Source organism: Oryza sativa, chromosome 3 (assembly GCF_034140825.1).
Source record: "Oryza sativa Japonica Group chromosome 3, ASM3414082v1".
NCBI classification, from domain to species: domain Eukaryota; kingdom Viridiplantae; phylum Streptophyta; class Magnoliopsida; order Poales; family Poaceae; genus Oryza; species Oryza sativa.
The window spans coordinates 362,228-382,082 of record NC_089037.1 but is presented as its reverse complement, the minus strand read 5'-3'; the positions used below and the strand labels follow the sequence as shown (position 1 = coordinate 382,082).

At 42.2% G+C, this 19,855-nt stretch overlaps 3 protein-coding genes and 1 long non-coding RNA gene across 8 annotated transcripts; 3 read left to right on the top strand and 1 right to left on the bottom strand.

Annotated features, from left to right (window-relative positions):
• Window positions 1–9: 9 nt before the first annotated feature.
• LOC4331321 (protein PAIR1-like) lies at window positions 10–4,574 on the top strand. 2 transcript variants are annotated; one of them, XM_066308110.1, is made up of 11 exons: window positions 10–171; window positions 243–450; window positions 1,135–1,285; window positions 1,558–1,695; window positions 1,822–1,874; window positions 1,970–2,269; window positions 2,678–2,737; window positions 2,820–2,959; window positions 3,365–3,539; window positions 3,773–3,851; window positions 4,140–4,574. In XM_066308110.1, the coding sequence occupies exons 1-11, from the start codon at window positions 113–115 to the stop codon at window positions 4,250–4,252; spliced, it is 1,476 nt and encodes a 491-aa protein (XP_066164207.1). In that variant the 5' UTR covers window positions 10–112; the 3' UTR covers window positions 4,253–4,574. The 2 variants fall into 2 exon arrangements, with proteins under 2 accessions (XP_066164207.1, NP_001410824.1); NM_001423895.1 differs by having other exon boundaries at window positions 17–171; window positions 1,555–1,695; window positions 4,140–4,554.
• Window positions 4,575–4,593: 19 nt separating this feature from the next.
• LOC4331320 (uncharacterized) lies at window positions 4,594–13,010 on the top strand. Of its 4 annotated transcripts, none has more exons than XM_026024023.2 (7): window positions 4,594–4,729; window positions 8,225–8,474; window positions 8,996–9,057; window positions 9,797–11,324; window positions 11,403–11,506; window positions 11,589–11,838; window positions 11,944–13,010. In XM_026024023.2, exons 2-7 carry the CDS (start codon window positions 8,324–8,326, stop codon window positions 12,486–12,488), a joined length of 2,640 nt encoding a protein of 879 aa, XP_025879808.1. In that variant the 5' UTR covers window positions 4,594–4,729; window positions 8,225–8,323; the 3' UTR covers window positions 12,489–13,010. The 4 variants fall into 4 exon arrangements, with proteins under 4 accessions (XP_025879808.1, XP_015632195.1, XP_015632197.1 ...); XM_015776709.3 differs by lacking the exon at window positions 4,594–4,729 and adding an exon at window positions 7,817–7,965; XM_015776711.3 differs by lacking the exon at window positions 4,594–4,729 and adding an exon at window positions 7,825–7,965 and having other exon boundaries at window positions 8,213–8,474.
• On the bottom strand, window positions 7,363–14,211 carry LOC9271047 (uncharacterized). Its single transcript, XR_010740242.1, has 6 exons — window positions 14,050–14,211; window positions 9,917–10,373; window positions 8,516–8,642; window positions 8,324–8,422; window positions 8,078–8,236; window positions 7,363–7,988 (listed from the first exon to the last, which is right to left on the bottom strand). It is a non-coding gene; the product is annotated as an uncharacterized lncRNA (long non-coding RNA).
• A 774-nt stretch (window positions 14,212–14,985) lies between these two features.
• Window positions 14,986–17,838, top strand: LOC4331318 (voltage-dependent chloride channel 1, chloroplastic). Its single transcript, XM_015772810.3, has 4 exons — window positions 14,986–15,675; window positions 15,923–16,090; window positions 16,366–16,572; window positions 17,197–17,838. The coding sequence occupies exons 1-4, from the start codon at window positions 15,079–15,081 to the stop codon at window positions 17,404–17,406; spliced, it is 1,182 nt and encodes a 393-aa protein (XP_015628296.1). The 5' UTR covers window positions 14,986–15,078; the 3' UTR covers window positions 17,407–17,838.
• Window positions 17,839–19,855: the final 2,017 nt, after the last annotated feature.

Sequence of the window (19,855 nt, the reverse complement as noted above, 5' to 3'; positions counted from 1 at the left end):
CCAGAAAGCAAGCAGAGCAGGAAGAAATTCAAATTTGCGAATATTCTCTCTCTCTCCCCGGCGAAGGCGACGGCGAAGGAGAAGGCTACGGCGATCGGCGGCGATCGGCGGCATGAAGCTTAAGATGAACAAGGCCTGCGACATCGCCTCCATCTCCGTCCTCCCTCCCCGGTAATCCCCTTCTGCTCAATGCTCATGCATGCTGTGTTTTTGCTCATGGTGGGGTGGTGTGGTGTGTTCAGGAGGACCGGAGGGAGCAGCGGCGCGTCGGCTTCCGGTTCCGTGGCGGTGGCGGTGGCGTCTCAGCCGCGGTCGCAGCCGCTCTCGCAGTCGCAGCAGTCCTTCTCGCAGGGCGCCTCCGCCTCGCTCTTGCACTCGCAGTCGCAGTTCTCGCAGGTCTCCCTCGACGACAACCTCCTCACCCTCCTCCCTTCCCCCACCCGCGATCAGGTCTCACCTCACCTCACCTCTCCTCTCCTCTCCTCTCCTCTCCTTCTCCCCCTCGCTCTTGTTTCTGCCGCCCAATGGATTTTGGTATTTTTCGGTGCCTTACTGATTGGGGATTCCACTCACTCCTGTCCCTGTGTGTTGTTCGGTGTTTATCAGAGTCTTCCGCTGAATTGCCTTGTGGATTTTTGGTGAAAATCCATATCAGATTCAGTATTGATACAGCATTTGTCAGTTTTTTTTATCTCTGGTCGCAGTTGCAAAAAAAAAAATGTATGCTGCAGAACGACTAATAGATAGTGCAAGGTCCAATTACTATGAGTAGGCTGTTCCTGCAATTTCAGATTTGTTTTGATTACTAGTGGTACAAATTGCTCACTCTGCTGCCCACCACCTTGCTGCACGCTTGCACTGATAAATCAGGGAATTGAACTCCGTTTTTGTCTGTCCTGTAAAACTGTTTGCAATTGACACCCACCCTTATACATGCAGTTACACGATTTCATTACATGAATGCCTGTTCCTCATAAATTACTTTTGCATTATTCATGGAAGCATCATTGGTGCATCACAAACTGAGATTTCTGTACCTGTGCATCTAATTACAGCTTGACTAGTTAGAAATGGCATGTGTAGTGTTTTGTATCTTGCCCATTAACATTCATTCATGTCTTCATTGTTGTACAGAGATTTGGCTTGCATGATGACTCATCCAAGAGGATGTCCTCTTTACCAGCCAGTTCAGCTTCTTGCGCGCGAGAAGAGTCTCAGCTGCAACTGGCAAAATTACCAAGCAACCCAGTGCACCGCTGGAACCCCTCCATTGCAGATACTAGATGTAAACTCTCAAGACCCACGCACTACATCTCATATATCCTTCATTTCGTTTATACCAGAATAGCAGCATTTCACCTGAGTTCCAGGCACACTTTGTTTTTTCCAACTGGGTTCTGTTTTTCTATTCTGCATAGAATGTAAGATGATCGCTGCATGCTTTTATAATAGAAAGTTCAATTGAAATCATTCTTTATCTGGACTCCAAATCACTAAGTTGTTGTACTGCCATAGTATTTTCTCATCAGTATAACTGACAGATGGGTATATCAGCAGGTCAGGTTACTAATGAGGATGTTGAGCGCAAATTTCAGCATCTGGCAAGCTCAGTACATAAGATGGGGATGGTGGTAGACTCAGTCCAAAGTGACGTAATGCAGTTAAACAGAGCCATGAAGGAGGCATCATTAGATTGTAAGCCCCTAACTTTCAGTCATAAAGAGTTATTGTGCAACTTCTGTTTTGTCTATGAATTTCTGCACTCTATTTCTGTCCTTGTTCAGCAACTGGAACTGAAAGCAATTATTTTTTTATGTTTAGCTGGTAGCATACGGCAAAAGATTGCTGTCCTTGAAAGCTCACTTCAGCAAATTGTAAGGATAATTGATGGTTCAGCATTTTCTCCACTTTCCCTCTTTCCTTTTCTTTTGTGCAACGTCAGAGTTAACATACTACCGTGTTATCACAGCTTAAGGGACAAGACGATCTCAAAGCACTCTTTGGAAGCAGCACAAAACACAATCCTGATCAGACAAGTGTTCTGAATTCTCTAGGCAGCAAATTGAATGAGATATCCTCGACCCTTGCAACCTTGCAGACACAAATGCAAGCAAGACAACTGCAGGGTGATCAGACAACTGTTCTGAATTCTAATGCCAGCAAATCGAATGAGATATCCTCGACTCTTGCAACCCTGCAGACACAAATGCAAGCAGATATAAGACAACTGCGGTGTGACGTCTTCAGAGTTTTTACAAAAGAGATGGAGGTACTTCCAGTTTTGATACAACTCTGATAAGTCCAACTGTCCAAGTGTCTACAAATTATTCTGAAAACTATCATTTGCATATAAATGATTATCATTCTTGTGTATGAGCATGTGATTTTTTTTCTGGTATATCCAAATATGACAGTTAAGTTTCCATATAAGCATAGTTACCTAAAGTTTTCTTCTATATTCAATTATTCATGATACTTGAGAACCTAAGGTCCAATATATTCAGTATATGATATCTTTCAGTTTTCGGTTTTTATGAGTCTGATGATGTCTGAAGGAGCAGGCACAAGTCTGCGTGAACTTAAATTTGTCATGCTCAAACCTCATCAATTCGCATAGTGAAGGCAACCAATGTGATGTTTTTGTCTATATTTGATTGTGTTTTGCCTGTTTGCGCAGGGGGTTGTTAGAGCTATCAGGTCTGTCAATAGTAGGCCTGCTGCAATGCAAATGATGGCAGTATGTAAATTCATGACTCAAGTAATTTTAGCCATAAGTCTTCCAGTATCTTTCTCTAACTTCTTTTTGGTCTTGGCTGAAGGACCAGAGTTACCAAGTACCAGTTTCAAATGGATGGACCCAGATTAACCAGACACCAGTAGCAGCTGGAAGGTCTCCAATGAACCGAGCACCAGTAGCAGCTGGAAGGTCCCGGATGAACCAATTACCTGAAACAAAAGTGTAATTTTCTGCTCTTGGCTCCTTACATAGTTCAGTCATTAGCTATGTATTTATCACTACTATAGTATGGAGAATTGAACTGAAAGACCTCTTGATGGAATCAAATTCAAATCGGTTTTAAATCCTTGAGATCCTATTTAAAATCAAGTGTTAGAAGCAATTCAAAAGAATGATTAATATTCCATTGGTTTCGTTACGAAGCTGGTTAAATACTGCCAGTTTAAATCTACTAGATAGTAATTATTCTAAATTTTGTATAATGGAACATTATCTCATTTTATTGGAAGGAATTGTGTCGGTGCATTCCTTCGAGTTGTGTTACTAGCAAGACTTAAGCTACCAACTGTTCTTCTTCGGATCTTTGTTGGATTTTCTATTCTGACGAGGATTGTTTGTTAATGTCAGGCTTTCTGCACATTTGGTTTATCCTGCAAAGGTGACAGATCTGAAGCCAAAGGTGGAGCAGGGAAAGGTAAAAGCAGCTCCACAAAAGCCGTTTGCTTCGAGCTACTACAGGGTGGCACCTAAACAGGAAGAGGTAGCGATTAGAAAGGTCAATATACAAGTGCCAGCAAAGAAGGTAAGCCATGCAGCCCTGCTCCTTTCTGTATCAGTAACGAAAGAACATGTTTACAAGGCCAATTTGTTAACAAGAAGCATCTCTTGCTCTAATTGGTAATGTTCTAAAATCAATATCACTGAATGTACCAAAGTGGCATAGCTTTGTATCACGCAGGTTTAATAAAGATAGTAGGTGGTCGCCTTATGTTCAACTCGTGATCATGTTTGCTTGCTTGTGAATGCAAAATGCAGGCACCAGTCAGCATAATCATCGAGTCGGATGATGACAGTGAAGGACGTGCGTCCTGCGTGATTTTGAAGACAGAAACAGGTAGCTATCAACCGTTGAACTTCCCCTCGAAAAGCCAGGGTGCATTCTTTTCGATGGATGAAACCCAGCGGGAGATCTAGGGGATAAGAGAGCTGAATTCCATGCAACCAACAATTAAAAACGATGCTTTCAATCACTGAATCTGCTTTGCCGGCTGTCATGGCGAGTGATTGCGTAATAGAGTAGAGTTTCAATCATCTAGAATTTACTTACAGTTTGCGTTTGATTACCCTTCTACTGCTACTGCTAGTATTTACGGGTTGGTGCACATGTGAACATATGGTGCAGGTAGCAAGGAGTGGAAAGTGACAAAGCAAGGCACCGAAGAGGGCCTGGAGATCCTGCGGAGGGCGAGGAAGAGGAGGAGGAGAGAGATGCAGTCCATCGTGCTCGCATCCTAGCTAATTAATGGTAACGCCGCATGCATCGTCATCATCATCTCAAGATTGACTGATTGTTTTAACATAAAGCCAAACAAAGGAAAGAGATAAAGATTACGACAAGACGAAATTAAAAGGTAAATCAACCACTAAACTAGAGAGCTAGAACCTGCTGTCCAGTGCTGCTGTTGTTATTGTTGCGGTTGTTGTTGGGAGGTCGAGTGGACAACTAACTTACCATGCTGCCGAATGCTGTACCGCATCACAAACAGACACCACTTTTCGCACATACTGTAGAGCAACCAGCTGATGCCATTCCTATATATCTGTCCACTTTCGCACCTGGCTATAGAACAGGCAGACAGCAGGCTGGAGTAGCATCCTATGCTGGCATTCATGTCATGCCGGTTCGGTTCGGTACAGTTCAGTTGAGTTGTCATGGAAGTGAAGGAGAAGCGATGATGCCCGGCACCGACAAACCAGTCGCTGCACCTGCACGTACGTTCTCTGTGATGTCCTCCTGCATATTATTTGTGTTTGCTGCTTGTTCGTCTCGAAAATGTCCTTGATTTTCATATGCCCTGTGAATTGGGGGAGGCTAAAGGTAAAAAGCAGCAGGTGCCTGCCAGCCTTTTCGCTGGCATTTCAGTTCAGATAGAGAAAGATGCATATGCGGGATCCAGTATTCCAGTCCAGTGCAGATTGGGAGTATCGTTTGCTAGTGCTCACCAAATCTCAGATAGTATAATACGGAGTATTAGTAAATTAACGTCGCCTGCTTGAGATTGCGACAAGCGCAGCACGCATTGCTACAGCATTTGCGGCTCATGACTGACGCAATAACAAGCTGTCCCAATATCCATCTCCCTAGCAGCCATTGAATGTGTTTGGAAACTGAAAAGGATATATAAACTCCATCAACAATAATGCTACATATCAGGATTCAGGAGAGAGAGAGAGAGAGAGAGAGAGAGAGAGAGAGCGACAGATGGTATCGGATTAATCATAGATAGATACCCCTGCTGTAGTAGGTAGTTAGTGCAACCGTTGCACCATCATCTCCTCTAAAATGCTCATCGGTACGACTATTCTGTTGTTTAGTACTTGGACAGAGTCTCCCTGTTAATGAAATGATGTCGCTACACTGACGTCTTCATTAGTATAGCATCTCACTGAAGTATGTTTGTCCTCCCCACTTGTAAACTGAAGTTAATGAGACACATGACAACTCTATACAAAACAAAAAAAAAGGTTAGGAGTATAATACAGCGACACAGTGTTTGTTGTGTCAGGAAAAGTTCGTTGGACAGTACTAGCGTACTTCATCATCACTAGTCTAATAACCGGTATGTGTGCATCAGGAATAATAAGCAAAGGGATTTTTATTGGAGTTGCCTCTTTAAATTTTACAGAGCGAGCAGCACTATCTTGTTTGATTAGATATCTTGCCAAACCTAGTTATTAGGTTTTCCAACCAATTTGCCTGGCCAGGTTTAACAAGAAAGATGAAGCAATGATGGAGGGAGGGGTGGCTATGGCTGGTAGGGAGGTTAGATCAGATGGGAGAATGGACATGCAGCCTAGTAGTTACAGTGACCTGAGTAGTACCCCAAGGTTCTGAGTTCAAATCTTCATAGGAGCGAATTTCAGATTGGATTATTTGAGGACTAAATTCTATATTTGATAGGCCAAGTTTCTAGCTTAAAAGTGTTGCATATATCCGGTTGGATTTAGAGGCCGGGTAAAAAAAAAACCCCTTCTTAAGAAAAAGGGAGGTTAGATCAGATGGGAGAATGGACAGGCCTCGCCGACACATTTCTGAGGATCAAAGCCCACGCCTTCTTTTATCATTATTACAACTGCCAAGTAAGGCCTAAGGATTAAGGTGCATTAACTTTGCAAGAGATTATTAAAGCAAATCACTGACTCGCAGAATGTGAAGGCACATACTTGTAATTAGCAGTTTAGCAATTGCTGATAAATTGATAATGAGCCACGGGCGATTCGTTGGGCTCACTTGTCTTTGGCTACTCAGTGTCCTTCAGGCAATCAGGGCTGCAATTTAATTAGCGGCCAATAACCCTGGTCGTGCATAGTGTAAAATTTGAAGAAATTAAGCACCGCACGTGTTTCCTTCTGGAGACATCATTTTAAGACATGAATACTCATATACTAGTACTACTATAGTATTGCATCTGGGTAAGACCAAATGATCAGATAGAAGAGAATAAGAGTTGGAAGAAAATTAAGATTTTCAAAATATGTTTTTTAAACTGCTAAACGGTGTGTTTTGTGCAAAAATTTTCTATATGAAAGTTGCTCTAAAATATCATATTAATCTATTTTTCAAATTTGTAATAATTAAAACCCAATCAATCATACGTTAATACCACCTCATTTTACGTAAAAAAACTTAATCTTCATCTTCTTTATCTTCAAGAGAAAAGAACACATTATCCAATACAGCAAAGTATCAGACGCAACACACATGGCATGAGTAGAGTAGGTTTGCAAGTCAAGATGTGCTAGACAATTCAGTTGCTGATTCGGTCTTAAATAACAATGAAGATTTGGCGGGGAGGACCAACCAGATTGAGGTTAGATGTGTGTAAGAAAACAATCCATCTAATTCTATCGACTCGCTGATAAGATATCCAAACCCAGCATCGCAATCCACATCATAGCACCCTTCCGTAGAACACAAGGGAGGTTAGTTTAATTGCGGAAATATGCATATCCATTTTCCATCTTTGTACTCCTGCAGGCTCTAGTGCAGTGCACCCCAGGCAAGTGACTTTATACGCCACTGAAATTGCTAGGTCCACCACTCATTTATGTTGGACCAACTCTTCTCGCCCTAATCCATTTCTGAACTAAATTAGCCATAATCAATTACTGAAGTAATCCACTCTCAATTGAACTGAAAACTGAGAAGATACGTATTGGAAATGGCAAGCACTCTCAATTGTTTTTGCACTCTTGTAAACAAATCGACAAAAACCTGATATGCCATGGTTAGATGTTGGTGGACAACTCTATCCGTAGCTAAGAAAATCTCCATGCCATCACCATCTCAATATTACTACTTGACAAGATGGAGCCCTTTTTGGGCTCTCACTAGCAGAACAGAACAAACAAAACGGTAGATATCAATCACCCTCAATGCAAAACCAATCTCTTTATACTCGTATACTCCTATGATACTTTCATATCTGGGCACCTACAACTACAAACACCTCAAGACCCACGAGATTATATCATTGCTACAGGCTCAACACAGAATTTATCAAGGGCTCGCTTCAGCTTTTGCCTGCAGCTAGCAATTACTTTTTGTGCGAGTGGGGAAAAGTGGTGCGTGGGACACTGGCCGAAAGTCCATTTTGCTTGTGCAAGCCATGTGGTGTGGGCTGCTACAGCGCCATTAGCTACCTTACCTAGTTAGTTAGTGTTGCCTTCGCTCCAGTCCACTCTTCACAGCAGGGCGAGAAGAGAAGTAGGAGTAACAGAAAACAGAAGAGGGGAGAGAGGAAAAGCTACTAGAACTGACCGAGGCTTGTGCAAGAAAGGCTTCTGATTCCTTCCGTCATCGTTGCCAAAAGGAAGCACAGCTCAGGTCCTAGCATCTCTTCACATGGCCAACAACATGTCCTGAAGAATTTTAATGCTCGTCTTCATCTGGTTTCTTGGTTCAGACTTCAGAGTGGTGAAGTTCCCTGCGATCTCTCGGTTATCACGTAAGTTTCGCATGAAGCAATATCTGTGGATTTGAGGAGTTTTTAGCATATCTTCCTTTGATAATTTTGCTTGGTTTTGACAGTACACAAATTAATAACAGAACACTGGAACCTGTTGGTTTTATGCTGCCAGTTTGCTGCATTTCATCTTCTCTTGCTCCTGCAAAATCTCATTTCTTTTGTTCTTTCATTCTTGGCTTGCATGGTTCATCGGGATGAATCCTAAGTGTTCATCAGCTAACTGCAGAGTTTCTCTCAGGAACCAAACCTGCTGCAAGAGGATTAGCTCAATGAACTAAACTGCAGAGAACATCAGGCATATTTCAATTGCAAAGTGTAGAGGAACAAGCCAACTAACATGGGGAAGAGAAGTCAAAGACTGGCTAGGCGTCAGGAGAACATAGGCTGCATGTGGGGCCTCATCGGCATGCTCTATTTCCGACGTGACGCTAAGTTTCTGTTGGACAGGAAGCAAGGAAGCAGAAGGCACACTTTCGGTGGGCTTTCAGGTAATTCTCTCCAGGTTCATGGTTAAAGTAAAATGTAATACCTGATGAACATGATGACAATGCAAATAGGATCGTGATCATGATCTGAGCCACTTACTTTGCTGGTAGAACTCTGAGGATATGGTTTTGAAATTTAATATGCATTGTGGTCATCTGCTATACAAGAGACTGAAAACAGAATATGTAAAGCATTCTTATTATTATCTCCAGAAAAAAAAACTGATTACTGTCAGTAAATATGAAAGTCGACAATTTTGCTTCTCGTTTGTTTGATTACCATTACTAAGCAGTTTGTGAAATTGTGTCAACTATGTGCAGCAATATAAGTAATGCAGCACCTGCATGGCAATACAATCAATCTATGATATTTGACCTTCAGTAAACATTTTTCTGATGTCATAGACTGTCAATAAATCCCTCTAATCTACATTTCGGAATCATCTGGCAAATATGAAGGCATTCAAGAAAAATATTTAGTTATCATAATTTGTATATCTTCTTACAACTCTGCATGGTCGCAGGTAGGAGGCACTCAAGAAAGAAATCCAGGGACTTTGAAGAAACAGATGAATATGGGGAGGATGTAAGTTATTTTAGTAAGTATGTAATTTTAATGGTAAAAAGCATAGATGCTCATGCTGGTGGTTGCTGTTGTCTGCTTTTGTTAACACCACGAATATGCAACAGAAGTCTAGTGATCCTAACCATACTTGACTATTCAGTTACTTGTGTAACAAAATAATTTTGATGAATGGAACTGAAAGTGCCATATTGATGTTAATGGCAGTCAATTCCTTCATGCTAAGTGTTTTCTTCAGAGCCAGAACATATCTAGAGCAAGTATGGAGAAAAGAAGTCGTCCAAAATCCAAATGCAACATATGAACTTGGTACTGCTTCGAAAACATGCACGGGAAAGTTTAGCTTAATGCAAGTTGTGGAACAATAAACTTAAAAAAAAAAGCATGACAAAATGATCCCACATATACTTCTTTTTGCCTACTTATCATGTGTAGGCTTGGATTTAGCAACCATTATTCCTTCTTTGATGAAAGGGACTTGATTCAAGCATTCTGCATTAACCAGCAGAGAAGAAAAAATTTGAGTAGACAGTACTAGCAATCTTTACATTGTAATCTGTTGGGTGAGTTCTAAAACCAGATTTGCTTCAAGTGTATGTTGGCATGGTAAACATCAAATAGTTTTAACTGATATAGCTTTCCATCAAGCTTATGTTTATCATGTAGACAGTACTACCTATTTCTTTTGATGCATGTTAAAGATTACTTCTTGGAATAAGTGTATTGTTCTTATATTTCTCAGAACATAGAGGAATGCGACACAAGGAAACAAACCGTCAAAAGACTCATGGAGGACGAGCTGGGTAAGGTAAAACAGGTGAAAAAGATTCCCAAGGAAGAGGTTCAAAGAATATTAGCTGACCTGGGACATGATGTCTGTCTGGAAAAAAGTTCAATGCAGAGCACCAAACAAAACAGAGCCAAAAGTCACAGCACAAGCACAGCCATGGCTTCTCCGTCTGGTTTGCTGGATCCAAGTGGTTCCAAATCCATGAAACAGGCAGAAGAAGATGATCTTGAACTTTCTTTAGCAGATTTTGTGGGAGAACTCTATGGGTACCATGATGATTGCAAAAATAAGAGTGAACTGTGTCCAGAATTGAAGTCACATATCCATACAAAGCTTAGTGAGTTGAAGAGTGTGCCCTGTCAACGTGCTTATGAGGAATCTCCAGACTGGGGGCAAAGGGAGCATTTCTATGAAAAATATATTTGTAACAGCAGATCTTATCAATCTAACAAACTAGTAGATGCACCAGATATGCTAAGCCCAGAGAAGGAACTTTTCTTGAAGACACTTCAGAAACCGAGTCCGCATACTTTGGAGAAGGAGAACACCCAAAATAATCAAAACAGACAGGTAGTGACCAAGTTAGAGCCAAGGAAAATTCTTGAAAAAGGTGAAAATACTAAGAATTCAAAACAGCACGAGGTAGCCATCAAAACACATAGTAAAGAGGGCAGGAATATCTTTTTCTGGAGGAAAGATAAATCAATTATGAAGGGTACATCAGAAGGAACTAATAGTAGTAAGATGGTTAACAAAATAGTTATACTAAAGCCAAATCCAAGAGGGATCGATACTACTGTAGCTACAGCCTCTACATGTTTAGATCAGCAATCATGCACAATTCAATCTCCAAAATACCCTGCAACAGAGAGTTCTAAATTTTCAATTAAGGAAGTCAGGAGGAGATTCAAAATTGTGACTGGTGATACTAGAAGAGGAAGACCATCAGTGTATGAAGATGATTTACAAAGAGATTCACAAAGGATCAATGATTCAGTCTTTAAAGTCAGAAAGGATTCTAAACAGTCAGATAAGGACAATTTGAGACCTTTGACCAGTGGTAAGCAAAAGCAAAGGAATGATGGACTAGGTGAAATTAACGGAGACATAATTACATCAAAGGATACATCCATCTTCTATGAAGAGGCGAAGAAACATCTGACAGACATTCTAGAGTATAACAGTCATACAACCAAGCATCCAACAGTTCATACCTCAAAGTCCTTGATAGGAATGCTTTCCCTCCCTCAACGCAACGCATCATCACCTAGGAGTAGCCCCAGGTTAAAAGGCCGCATTGACCTTTCACCCGAAGAGATAAATATTTCTGCCATTCAACAGGATGAGAGGACAGAATATGCAAAAGAAAGAGATCTGTCTGACGAAGATTCAGGGAGTGTTGCATGTGGTAATAGTGAAGTACTAGATGGTAAGGCTGATCAGGATAGACACTCCATGAAACAAGAAACTGCACAAGATGGTGAGTACATAATACCATAGTCATTAAAATTATCAAATATTACGTGGCTCTTCTCTAAGCACAAAGGAATATTTGCAGGTGACATTATGCATATTGAAGAAATCGACAAGCCGGCTTGCTCCGAAACGATTTGCAGTGAAGGGATCACCCTAAAAGAGCAGTGTACATGTACCTCATCACTAGTATGTTCACACCAATACTTAGTGATATTCCATCTGGTCTCCATTGTTGTTTTGAGTTATAATGTGTTTATCTACACTGCAGGAACTGATTGAAGGAGCCGAACCTGGCAGAGAGCATGCAGGGATGTTGCTGAGCTATCCTGAGAATGTGGTTGAGAGCCTAGAACACCAAGAGCCAAAAACTCCCAGATCAAGTGCATCACTTGAACTTATATCACAAATTTCACCCGAAGGGAACCACGAAAAGCAAGAGCAACCCAGCCCTGTATCTGTCCTTGATCCATTCTTCTGTGAAGATGTTGACAGTCCTGACCATGAAACTATGATAAAATGTATCTTCTCATCTAAACATATCAAAATTACATTTCCTTTTGACCTTAAGAAAATATGTGTTCTAATCTAAAGGTGATGTATTTTGGTCTTGCAATTATCCACAGGTGAGATGCATCAAGATATGATGAGGCCCCACATACCAGATGCTATATCAGACCAATGGGTCTTCTGGGAGGACGAGGATGCCAGGCTAAGTTACATAAAGGCAATGCTGGAGCTATCAGAACTATGCACATACCAAAATCTAGAGGTGTGGTATCTAGAAGATGAATTGATCAGCCCTTGCATGATTGAAGAACTACACCAAGGCAATCAAACAGATGATCTAAAGCTCCCTTTTGATTGTATCTGTGAAGCTATAACAATAATCCAGGAGACATATTTTAGAAACCCTCCTTGCTTATCTTTTCTCATGCACAAGATACAGCCACCTCCAATGGGAGAGAACCTCATCCAAGAAATAAATAAGCATATCGAGAGACATCTCCATAATCAATTTCCAAGAACATTGAACCAGCTAGTTAACATAGATCTGGAAGATGGCACTTGGATGAATCTTCAATTGGAAAGTGAAGAGATTATTGTTGATACATGGGAGTTCATACTAGATGAACTATTAGAAGAGGTCGCTAATGATTTGTTGATTTGAAGCTTCAATTTAGTCACTGCTGGTATTTTTCTCTGCTATTTGTAGAATGGATATAGAATGGGTAGAGTCATGACTCATAAGTAGAAGTTATGTTGATGACAGTAAGCTGTCCGCATGACAGAATCAAGAGGACCAGTGGACCAGACAAGTATTGTGTGATTTTACTGCTTGTTAGTTTGATTGATACATCTTGGGAGCCTAAGAACAGTAGGATCTTCCTGACACTGAAAGATGCCAGTGCAGCATAAATGCATAATGCCACAGACTCCTCATCCATGCACTGCAGATAGATTTAACAGAGTTGGAAGGTGATAGTTCTGTACAATATTATGCAGCTGACTAAAGAATCTTATGTTGTCCTTCCAATCCTTGTGTGAATTCTTGTTATTGTGTGTATAAGTGTGTAACAGTGTACAGTTGTGTGTGAAAAATCGAAGGATACGTTTTCAGAAAGGCGCGCATGTGTCCTCTTAGCATATATAACTAATCAAAGAATGAAAGAATGTGATATTTCAGATGGAACTTAGTTTTTTTTTCCTGCTTGAGCAACCATAGTGATAGATTGACATATGGCGAATGCAGGTATACAATTTTACTTCTGGTCTTTGAATCATCCTGATCCACTAGGATATCTTTGTAATTCGAGTTACTGATTGTCCCAGAAATGTGCCCCAGAAAACACTGGTGCTAAGAGTTTAAGCTTAGACTTTATTTTTATCCTTTTAAAAGACTACTGCACTACAGACAAAATAAACAAAGTGGTGTTCTTGAAGATAGTTAGGTGCCAAAAATTTATTGCTTGTTTATCTGACCAACATAAAGTTCATCAATATTCAGCATATGATCTTACGCATCAAAGTGATGTCAGTTGAACTGTTGAGCTGACTACCCCAATTGGTGTGCTGATAAATGTTCTATACTCTGTTCCTAACTTGTTTTGATTTTGCTGACTAAATATTAGATAATGGACAGCTTGGCTGAAATGATCATGTAAATAGGAGTTGGCAAAGAAGATGTAAATAGGAGTTGGCAAAGAAGAGAAGATTCTGACACTAAGGCCTTGTTCGGTTCGGAAGGGATTGAAGAGGATTGGAGGGGATTGAGAGTGAATAATTCCATTCTACAATAGGTGTGGAACAAATCCCCTCCAATCCTTTTCTCATGGGGATTAACCGAACATGGCCTACAGGGTTCTTGAGTTATGATTACTAGTATTACCACTGGTACTACATAGTCCTGAACTCCTGATGTATAAAAACAAGGGTAATTAAAAAACAAATCCTGAAGTATATGTGGAGCAGAAAAATACATATACCTGAAAATAGACACATGAAAGGATGGCAACACAGCTAATCGCATGATGTAAAACCGTGACAGATAATGTTTATTGGGCAGTGCGATACAACAAGATCCACAGGGAGGGACCAAACAAATCAAGCTGCTTGGAATCTCCCACGCGTTGGGGTCGTTCGATTAGTTTAGACGCCCAGATAACTGTCGCATCGAATCGAAATATCAAACGGAAATCGGACTGCGAGTAGAAGAGGAGCGATCGACTCACCGTGCGTGCTTAAGGAGGGAGGAAGCGAATGCCCTAGCGACGGGGGAGAGATCACCCAAACTCCTCCTCACTCTCACTCTCTCTCCGCCTCGCCAATGCGCGCGGCGGCGACGAATGTCTCAGAAACCCTGTGGAATTCCCCATTTTCCAAATCACGCAACTGTTGTAGCTGTAGCTGCGGAAAATCTTAAACTTACTTTCCTAAAAAAAAAGCCTCAAAAAGGGTGATTTGGAATTCCCCAAACCTGAAACTAATTTTTCTTAAAAAAAATATCTCACGTTTTGTCAGTAATCTGAGGATAAAAAGACCTACATACATATAGGTAGGTCTAAATTGTTGAAGGAACATGTATATAGTCATACGTTAAGTTGCATCTTATGGATTTCATGAGACTTTCTCTGGTATAGACTTATATGTATGCGCCTATGCTATGATTCATATGCATTTGTGATGGCTATTTCAGCCATATTTTGTTCAAACTTTTGTATGAAACAAACTCGTGCAAAAACTGATACTAAAATTATCAACGGAAGGACAGTACTTGAGATATTTGTAATGTTATATCTTCTCTGGCACGTCGGAAAATCCTTGAGTTGAAGCTTTTCTTTATATCCAATTTATTTGAAAAGATAGAAAATATGATTTGGGAGTATATGATTGCCAGAAAAGGGACGAATGAACGAAGAATATATAAAAATCAGCTAGTGTGGGATGGGATCTCGAATTTTCTGTATTACTAATGTACCAAAACTAGACCAAAAAAAGAAATAATAGTGTTTTCTTTTTAAACTTGTATTACGTCTTTAATTTTTTGTTGGGTCTAAAAAAGCGAAACAATCGCTTGTTACATGTGCCCTGGAAAGTGCCTCCACGTGTCAGTCATCCAGATGGCTCCGGTAAAAGAAGAAAAAGGAAGGCAAATTGGCGAAAGCCCCATCCGTTCCTCCGCCACAAACCAAACGCCAATTAATGGCTTGACCAACCACCGCGCGCGCCGCCGTCTTTCGCCGACGCCGAGGAGGCCGGCCATGGCGGCGCCGCCCAGGCCCATACCCTCCATCCACCGGCAACCGCCCAAGCCAACCACCACCCACGTCGCCCGCTGCTTCCGCGACCCGCCCAAAGCCCCCGACACCAACAGCAACACCAACCCGCTCCTCTCCCTCCTCTCCGCCGTGCCCGACTGGGCCGACGCCGTCTCCGAGCGCCGCATCCGCGACCGCCGCCCGCTCTACACCCACGCCGACTGGCGGGAGCACCGCAGCTCCCGCCGCCACCTGCGCCACCTCCTCTCCTCCCTCACCTCCCGCGTCATCCTCTCCCTCGCGCCCCCCGTCTCCGCCTTCACCGCCTTCGCCGCCGCCATTGCCACCTACAACACCCTCCTCCCCGCCTACGCCCTCACCGCCTCCTCCCTCCCCTACCAGCTCACCGCCCCCGCCCTCGCCCTCCTCCTCGTCTTCCGCACCGAGGCCTCCTACGCCCGCTTCGACGAGGGACGCAAGGCATGGATGCGCGTCATCGCCGCCGCCGCCGACCTCGCCGGGATGGCCATGCGCCACCACAACCCCCCTGCCACGCGCGCCCTCCTCAACTACATTCTCGCCTTCCCGCTCGCGCTCAAGGTTTTGCTCTTGCATATGTTTTTTTTTTATATATTTAATTCTGTATTTATTTATTTATTTTTCTACTGTATACTACCAGTGATTCAATTTGGTAACTTCACTCTCTGAAATTATATTTCATGCAGTTACCTTTCACTAGTCTCTGAAAACATAGACCAGCGTTTGTTTTCATGCAATTATGCCTGATTTAGTTAGCTTTCACTCACTAGCGCGGCAACTGATGATATCATTCGTGTTCTTGCCTCAGTGTCATATAATCTGCCATTCGGACATAAAAAGGGACCTTCAGGGTTTGCTCTCAGAAGATGACTTGAATGTTGTTCTCAGATCAAAACATCGTCCTCGCTGTATTATTGAGTTCATTTCACAGAGCCTCTATATGTTGGATTTCGATGAAAATAAGCGGAATATCATGGTAAGTTGGTAACTCTTCTATCTCTACCTGCAGATTTCTTGTCTTGCCAATTACCTGTAACATAACTCAACATCATTTTTTTTTTGTCTTGGGCCACTGATACCATCCATTGTGCATTGATCCAATGTTCAATCTTACTTTAGGTGTATTTACTTATTGTTATCTTCATTGTCTTGTGAGAGTTACCACCCGTTGATCTGCAAACGCTAGACTTACTTCAAGTCTAGTAATCCATAATGGTACAATCTAATGCTGTTTACTTTTCTTGATTGTAGGAGTCTAAACTATCTTGTTTTCTTGAAGGAATTAGTGTTTGTGAGCAGCTCATTGGGATTCCTATTCCTCTCTCATACACTAGACTCACTTCCAGATTTCTTGTTCTGTGGCATCTCACGCTTCCAGTGATACTCTGGGATGAATGTAAATGGATAGTCGTTCCAGCTACTTTTATCAGTGCTGCCTCTCTATTCTGCATTGAGGAAGTAAGTCTCAACTTATTTTTCAACCCCAAGTTGTGCTTCCATTTAAAACTGTTCAAAATTGTGCCTTGGTAGCTACCAGCTGCAGGCAGCAATTGGCCATGGTTTTGAAGACATTGGTGCATTTCAAAACAGTGATGGCTGCCCCTTCTAGAACCTGGTTACAGGATTAGTTTTAGTGTGGTTTTAGGATGCATTTATCAATATAGTCTTGCCTGGTTTTGCTTATGCTCGTCTTTTTATCAGTCTAAAATTAGTCATAACTACACATATGTGGTTTGTCTTTGGAGTAACATGGAAAGGCAGCTGCAGGTGGTTGAGAATCGGGTTGTCCTAATTTTGGGAAACTCAGTGTATATTGCTCAGCAATTAGCCAACCTCTGCTTGTCTTCAACCACACGAGATCTTAGTGAATATGTTTCTTACTACTTTATTGTGTCAAAATGTTTAGGGTACTTGTTTAGCTTTGATGCTTGAGAGGAGAGGATTCTTAAAGAATGTAGTCTGTTTTTCTTCATTGTGTTTCACCAGAAACTTGATAATCTTGCTTCAGCAGCTGTTCCCATTTCCCCATTCCCTACCTGTATTGTACTACCACTAACCCAGTAGCACATACTCACATTTCAGGTTGGTGTTCTTATTGAGGAGCCATTCCCCATGCTAGCTCTAGACGAGCTGTGCAAGCAGCTCCATGACAGCACGCAGGATGTGATGTCGGTGCAAAATTTGGTTCACAATCGACTAGCCGCCAAGACAAAGGACCAAGACAGTGGCAGCATGCGATGTTCAGACAACGGGTGGCCTAGCTCCAAAAGCGAACAAGCAAAAATTGATTGAGCAAAGGTGCGGAATTATGAAGGCTATACTAGTACATGTCATTGCAAAGCAATAAAGGCCTTGTTGGTTCAATATCAAGCAAGGTATAAATCGATGGTGTGCATATGTACCCTGGCTGCATATTTGCCATCCCATTCGCAGGTCCATTTTGGTACATGGATGTACTCCAGTACGAGAGCTAGGATTTCATCATCCAATGTAAAATTGATTAAGCGATCAGATGCGGTGACCTTACGTAGCCTAGTTTGCTGGAGGAAGCATGCGTGTTACGGATGTAGAGAGATATGGTGAATAGTTCCTAGATGTGTGTATATATGTAGAAAAGATTTTGACGAGCCGTATCAGCCCGTATGTAAAGATTTGACATTACGTACTGTTATGTTGTTATTGCCAAACAGAATACAGTAGCTGGTGGAAGGGCTTTGACATGAAGAGAGTTGTCGTTTAGTCCTTCCTCTTTTATGGTCCTAAAATATACTCCCTCCGATTTAGGTTATAAGACATTTTGACTTTGGTTAAAGTCAAACTGTTTTAAGTTTGACTAAGTTTATAGGAAAATATAGTAATATTTATAATACTAAATTAGTGCCATCAATTCAATAATTGAATATATTTTCATAATAAATTTGTCTTGGGCTGATAATGTTACTACTTTTTTCTATAAACTTGATCAAAGTTAAAGCAGTTTGACTTTGATCAAAGTCAAGACATCTTATAACCTGAAACGGAGGGATTAGCTATCTCATACATGATGAGATATTATTTATTAGGTACTCTCTCCATTTTATATTATAAGATCTTCATTTCATATTATAAGATGTTTTGGTCTTTTTACCCCACCGTACTACCGTATATATAAATATGAACACACATATATAAACCATATATATGCATAAATCTATTTAAAATCCAAAACATCTATAAGAGGTAGTTATATTTTGGACATGGTTGTACAAATTGATGGAGATAGTGTAAGGGTGTTCACAGTGCGCGGAGGTGGCATTCAGCCTTGACCATCAATGTCGTAGATCTGTCGCCACGCACACGTCTGCTGTTTTCCAACTAAAGACCACAGAGCCAAACTAAGCTAAGCATTCTTTGTCAGAATTTGGTAGGTGTGGGGTAAGGCGCGATGTGAGTGGCGCGTTGGGAGAGGGTATGGCCCCGTGCGACACCCCCACACCCCGTGCAAGGCCTGGCGGTCGTTAATGAAGCTACCACCCTGAGCATCTTTGTTGCCCCCAAAGCGATGTCGTTCGCCAGATCCGACAAACCCGAGGCCAGATCTAGCGAGCTCGACGAGGAAGCGATGGTGGCATAGGGCGCAATAGATCTGGCAACTAACCTTGTTTTCATCGTTGTTCCATTCCACCTCAGACCATAGCAGCGGCAGCTTGATGGAGAGGGCCGCACCACCAAATCCGCCCCCCGTTCGCATGTCGCCGAGCTCCTGTTTGTGCTATGCCCTGCTCCCACTAGCCACCGAACCTGCCAAGGGATGAAGGCCGCCGGTTGGAGGAGGAGAGGTGGAGCCCTTCCCGACGCTGGCACCATCACCGCTCCGCTCGGGCTCGCCGAACGAGTTGCCTCGCTTCCTCTATCAGGGAAAACATAGAGATGAGAGAGAGTGGAGGAGAGAGATTGGTAGGATCTCCAATAGAGCATGTATCTAACACCATTTTTTTAAGAGTAAATTTCGCTTTGGACCAGTTCTTTTTACCAGAGTTTCACAATGGACCAGGCCTAACATTAGGTTTTCACTTAACACCATATAATTTTGCACTAGATTGCACTTTGGACTAGGGGTTGGTGATTTGGGATAGGATGTTGGCTGTGGCCCATCCACGTTAGCAGGCAACAACCTCTCTTCTTGGGCACCAGCATTGCTGATCCGGCCACCGCCAAGTAACAAGGATGTGGGTGAGCTCTGCACGTGCATCACAGCCGAGAAGGTGCGGCAAGTGGGAGAAGCAATGATCTCGGACGACAAGAATGTGCTTGGAGATTGTTGGGGTCACCGGTCACAGAACAGAGAGATCGGCGACGGTCTTGAATGGGTCGCGGACGTGGAGACGTTGGATCCAGACAAAGAGATGTTGATGGTGGTAGCTGGGTCATTGATCCAACAAGGACGTGATGTGGTGGCTGGGTTGAGGTACCGTAGCCTTGGCGATGGCTGTGGCTTGGCTTTGGCGGAGGCGACGACAGCGCACAACCAAGGCAAGAAGATGGCTAGCAGCTGCAGTTCTGCCTGCTTGTGTAGATGGGCCAGTTCAAATTGCTAGCCTAGTCCAAAGTGCAATCAAATGCAAAAACATATGGTGTTAAGTGAAAACTTTGTGTTAGCCCTGGTTCTTTGTGAAACTTGGATCAAAAGAACTAGACCAAAGTGAAATTTACTCTTTTTTTTTATCTAGGTGGTATATGAGGTTTGGCAAAATTTGGTAGC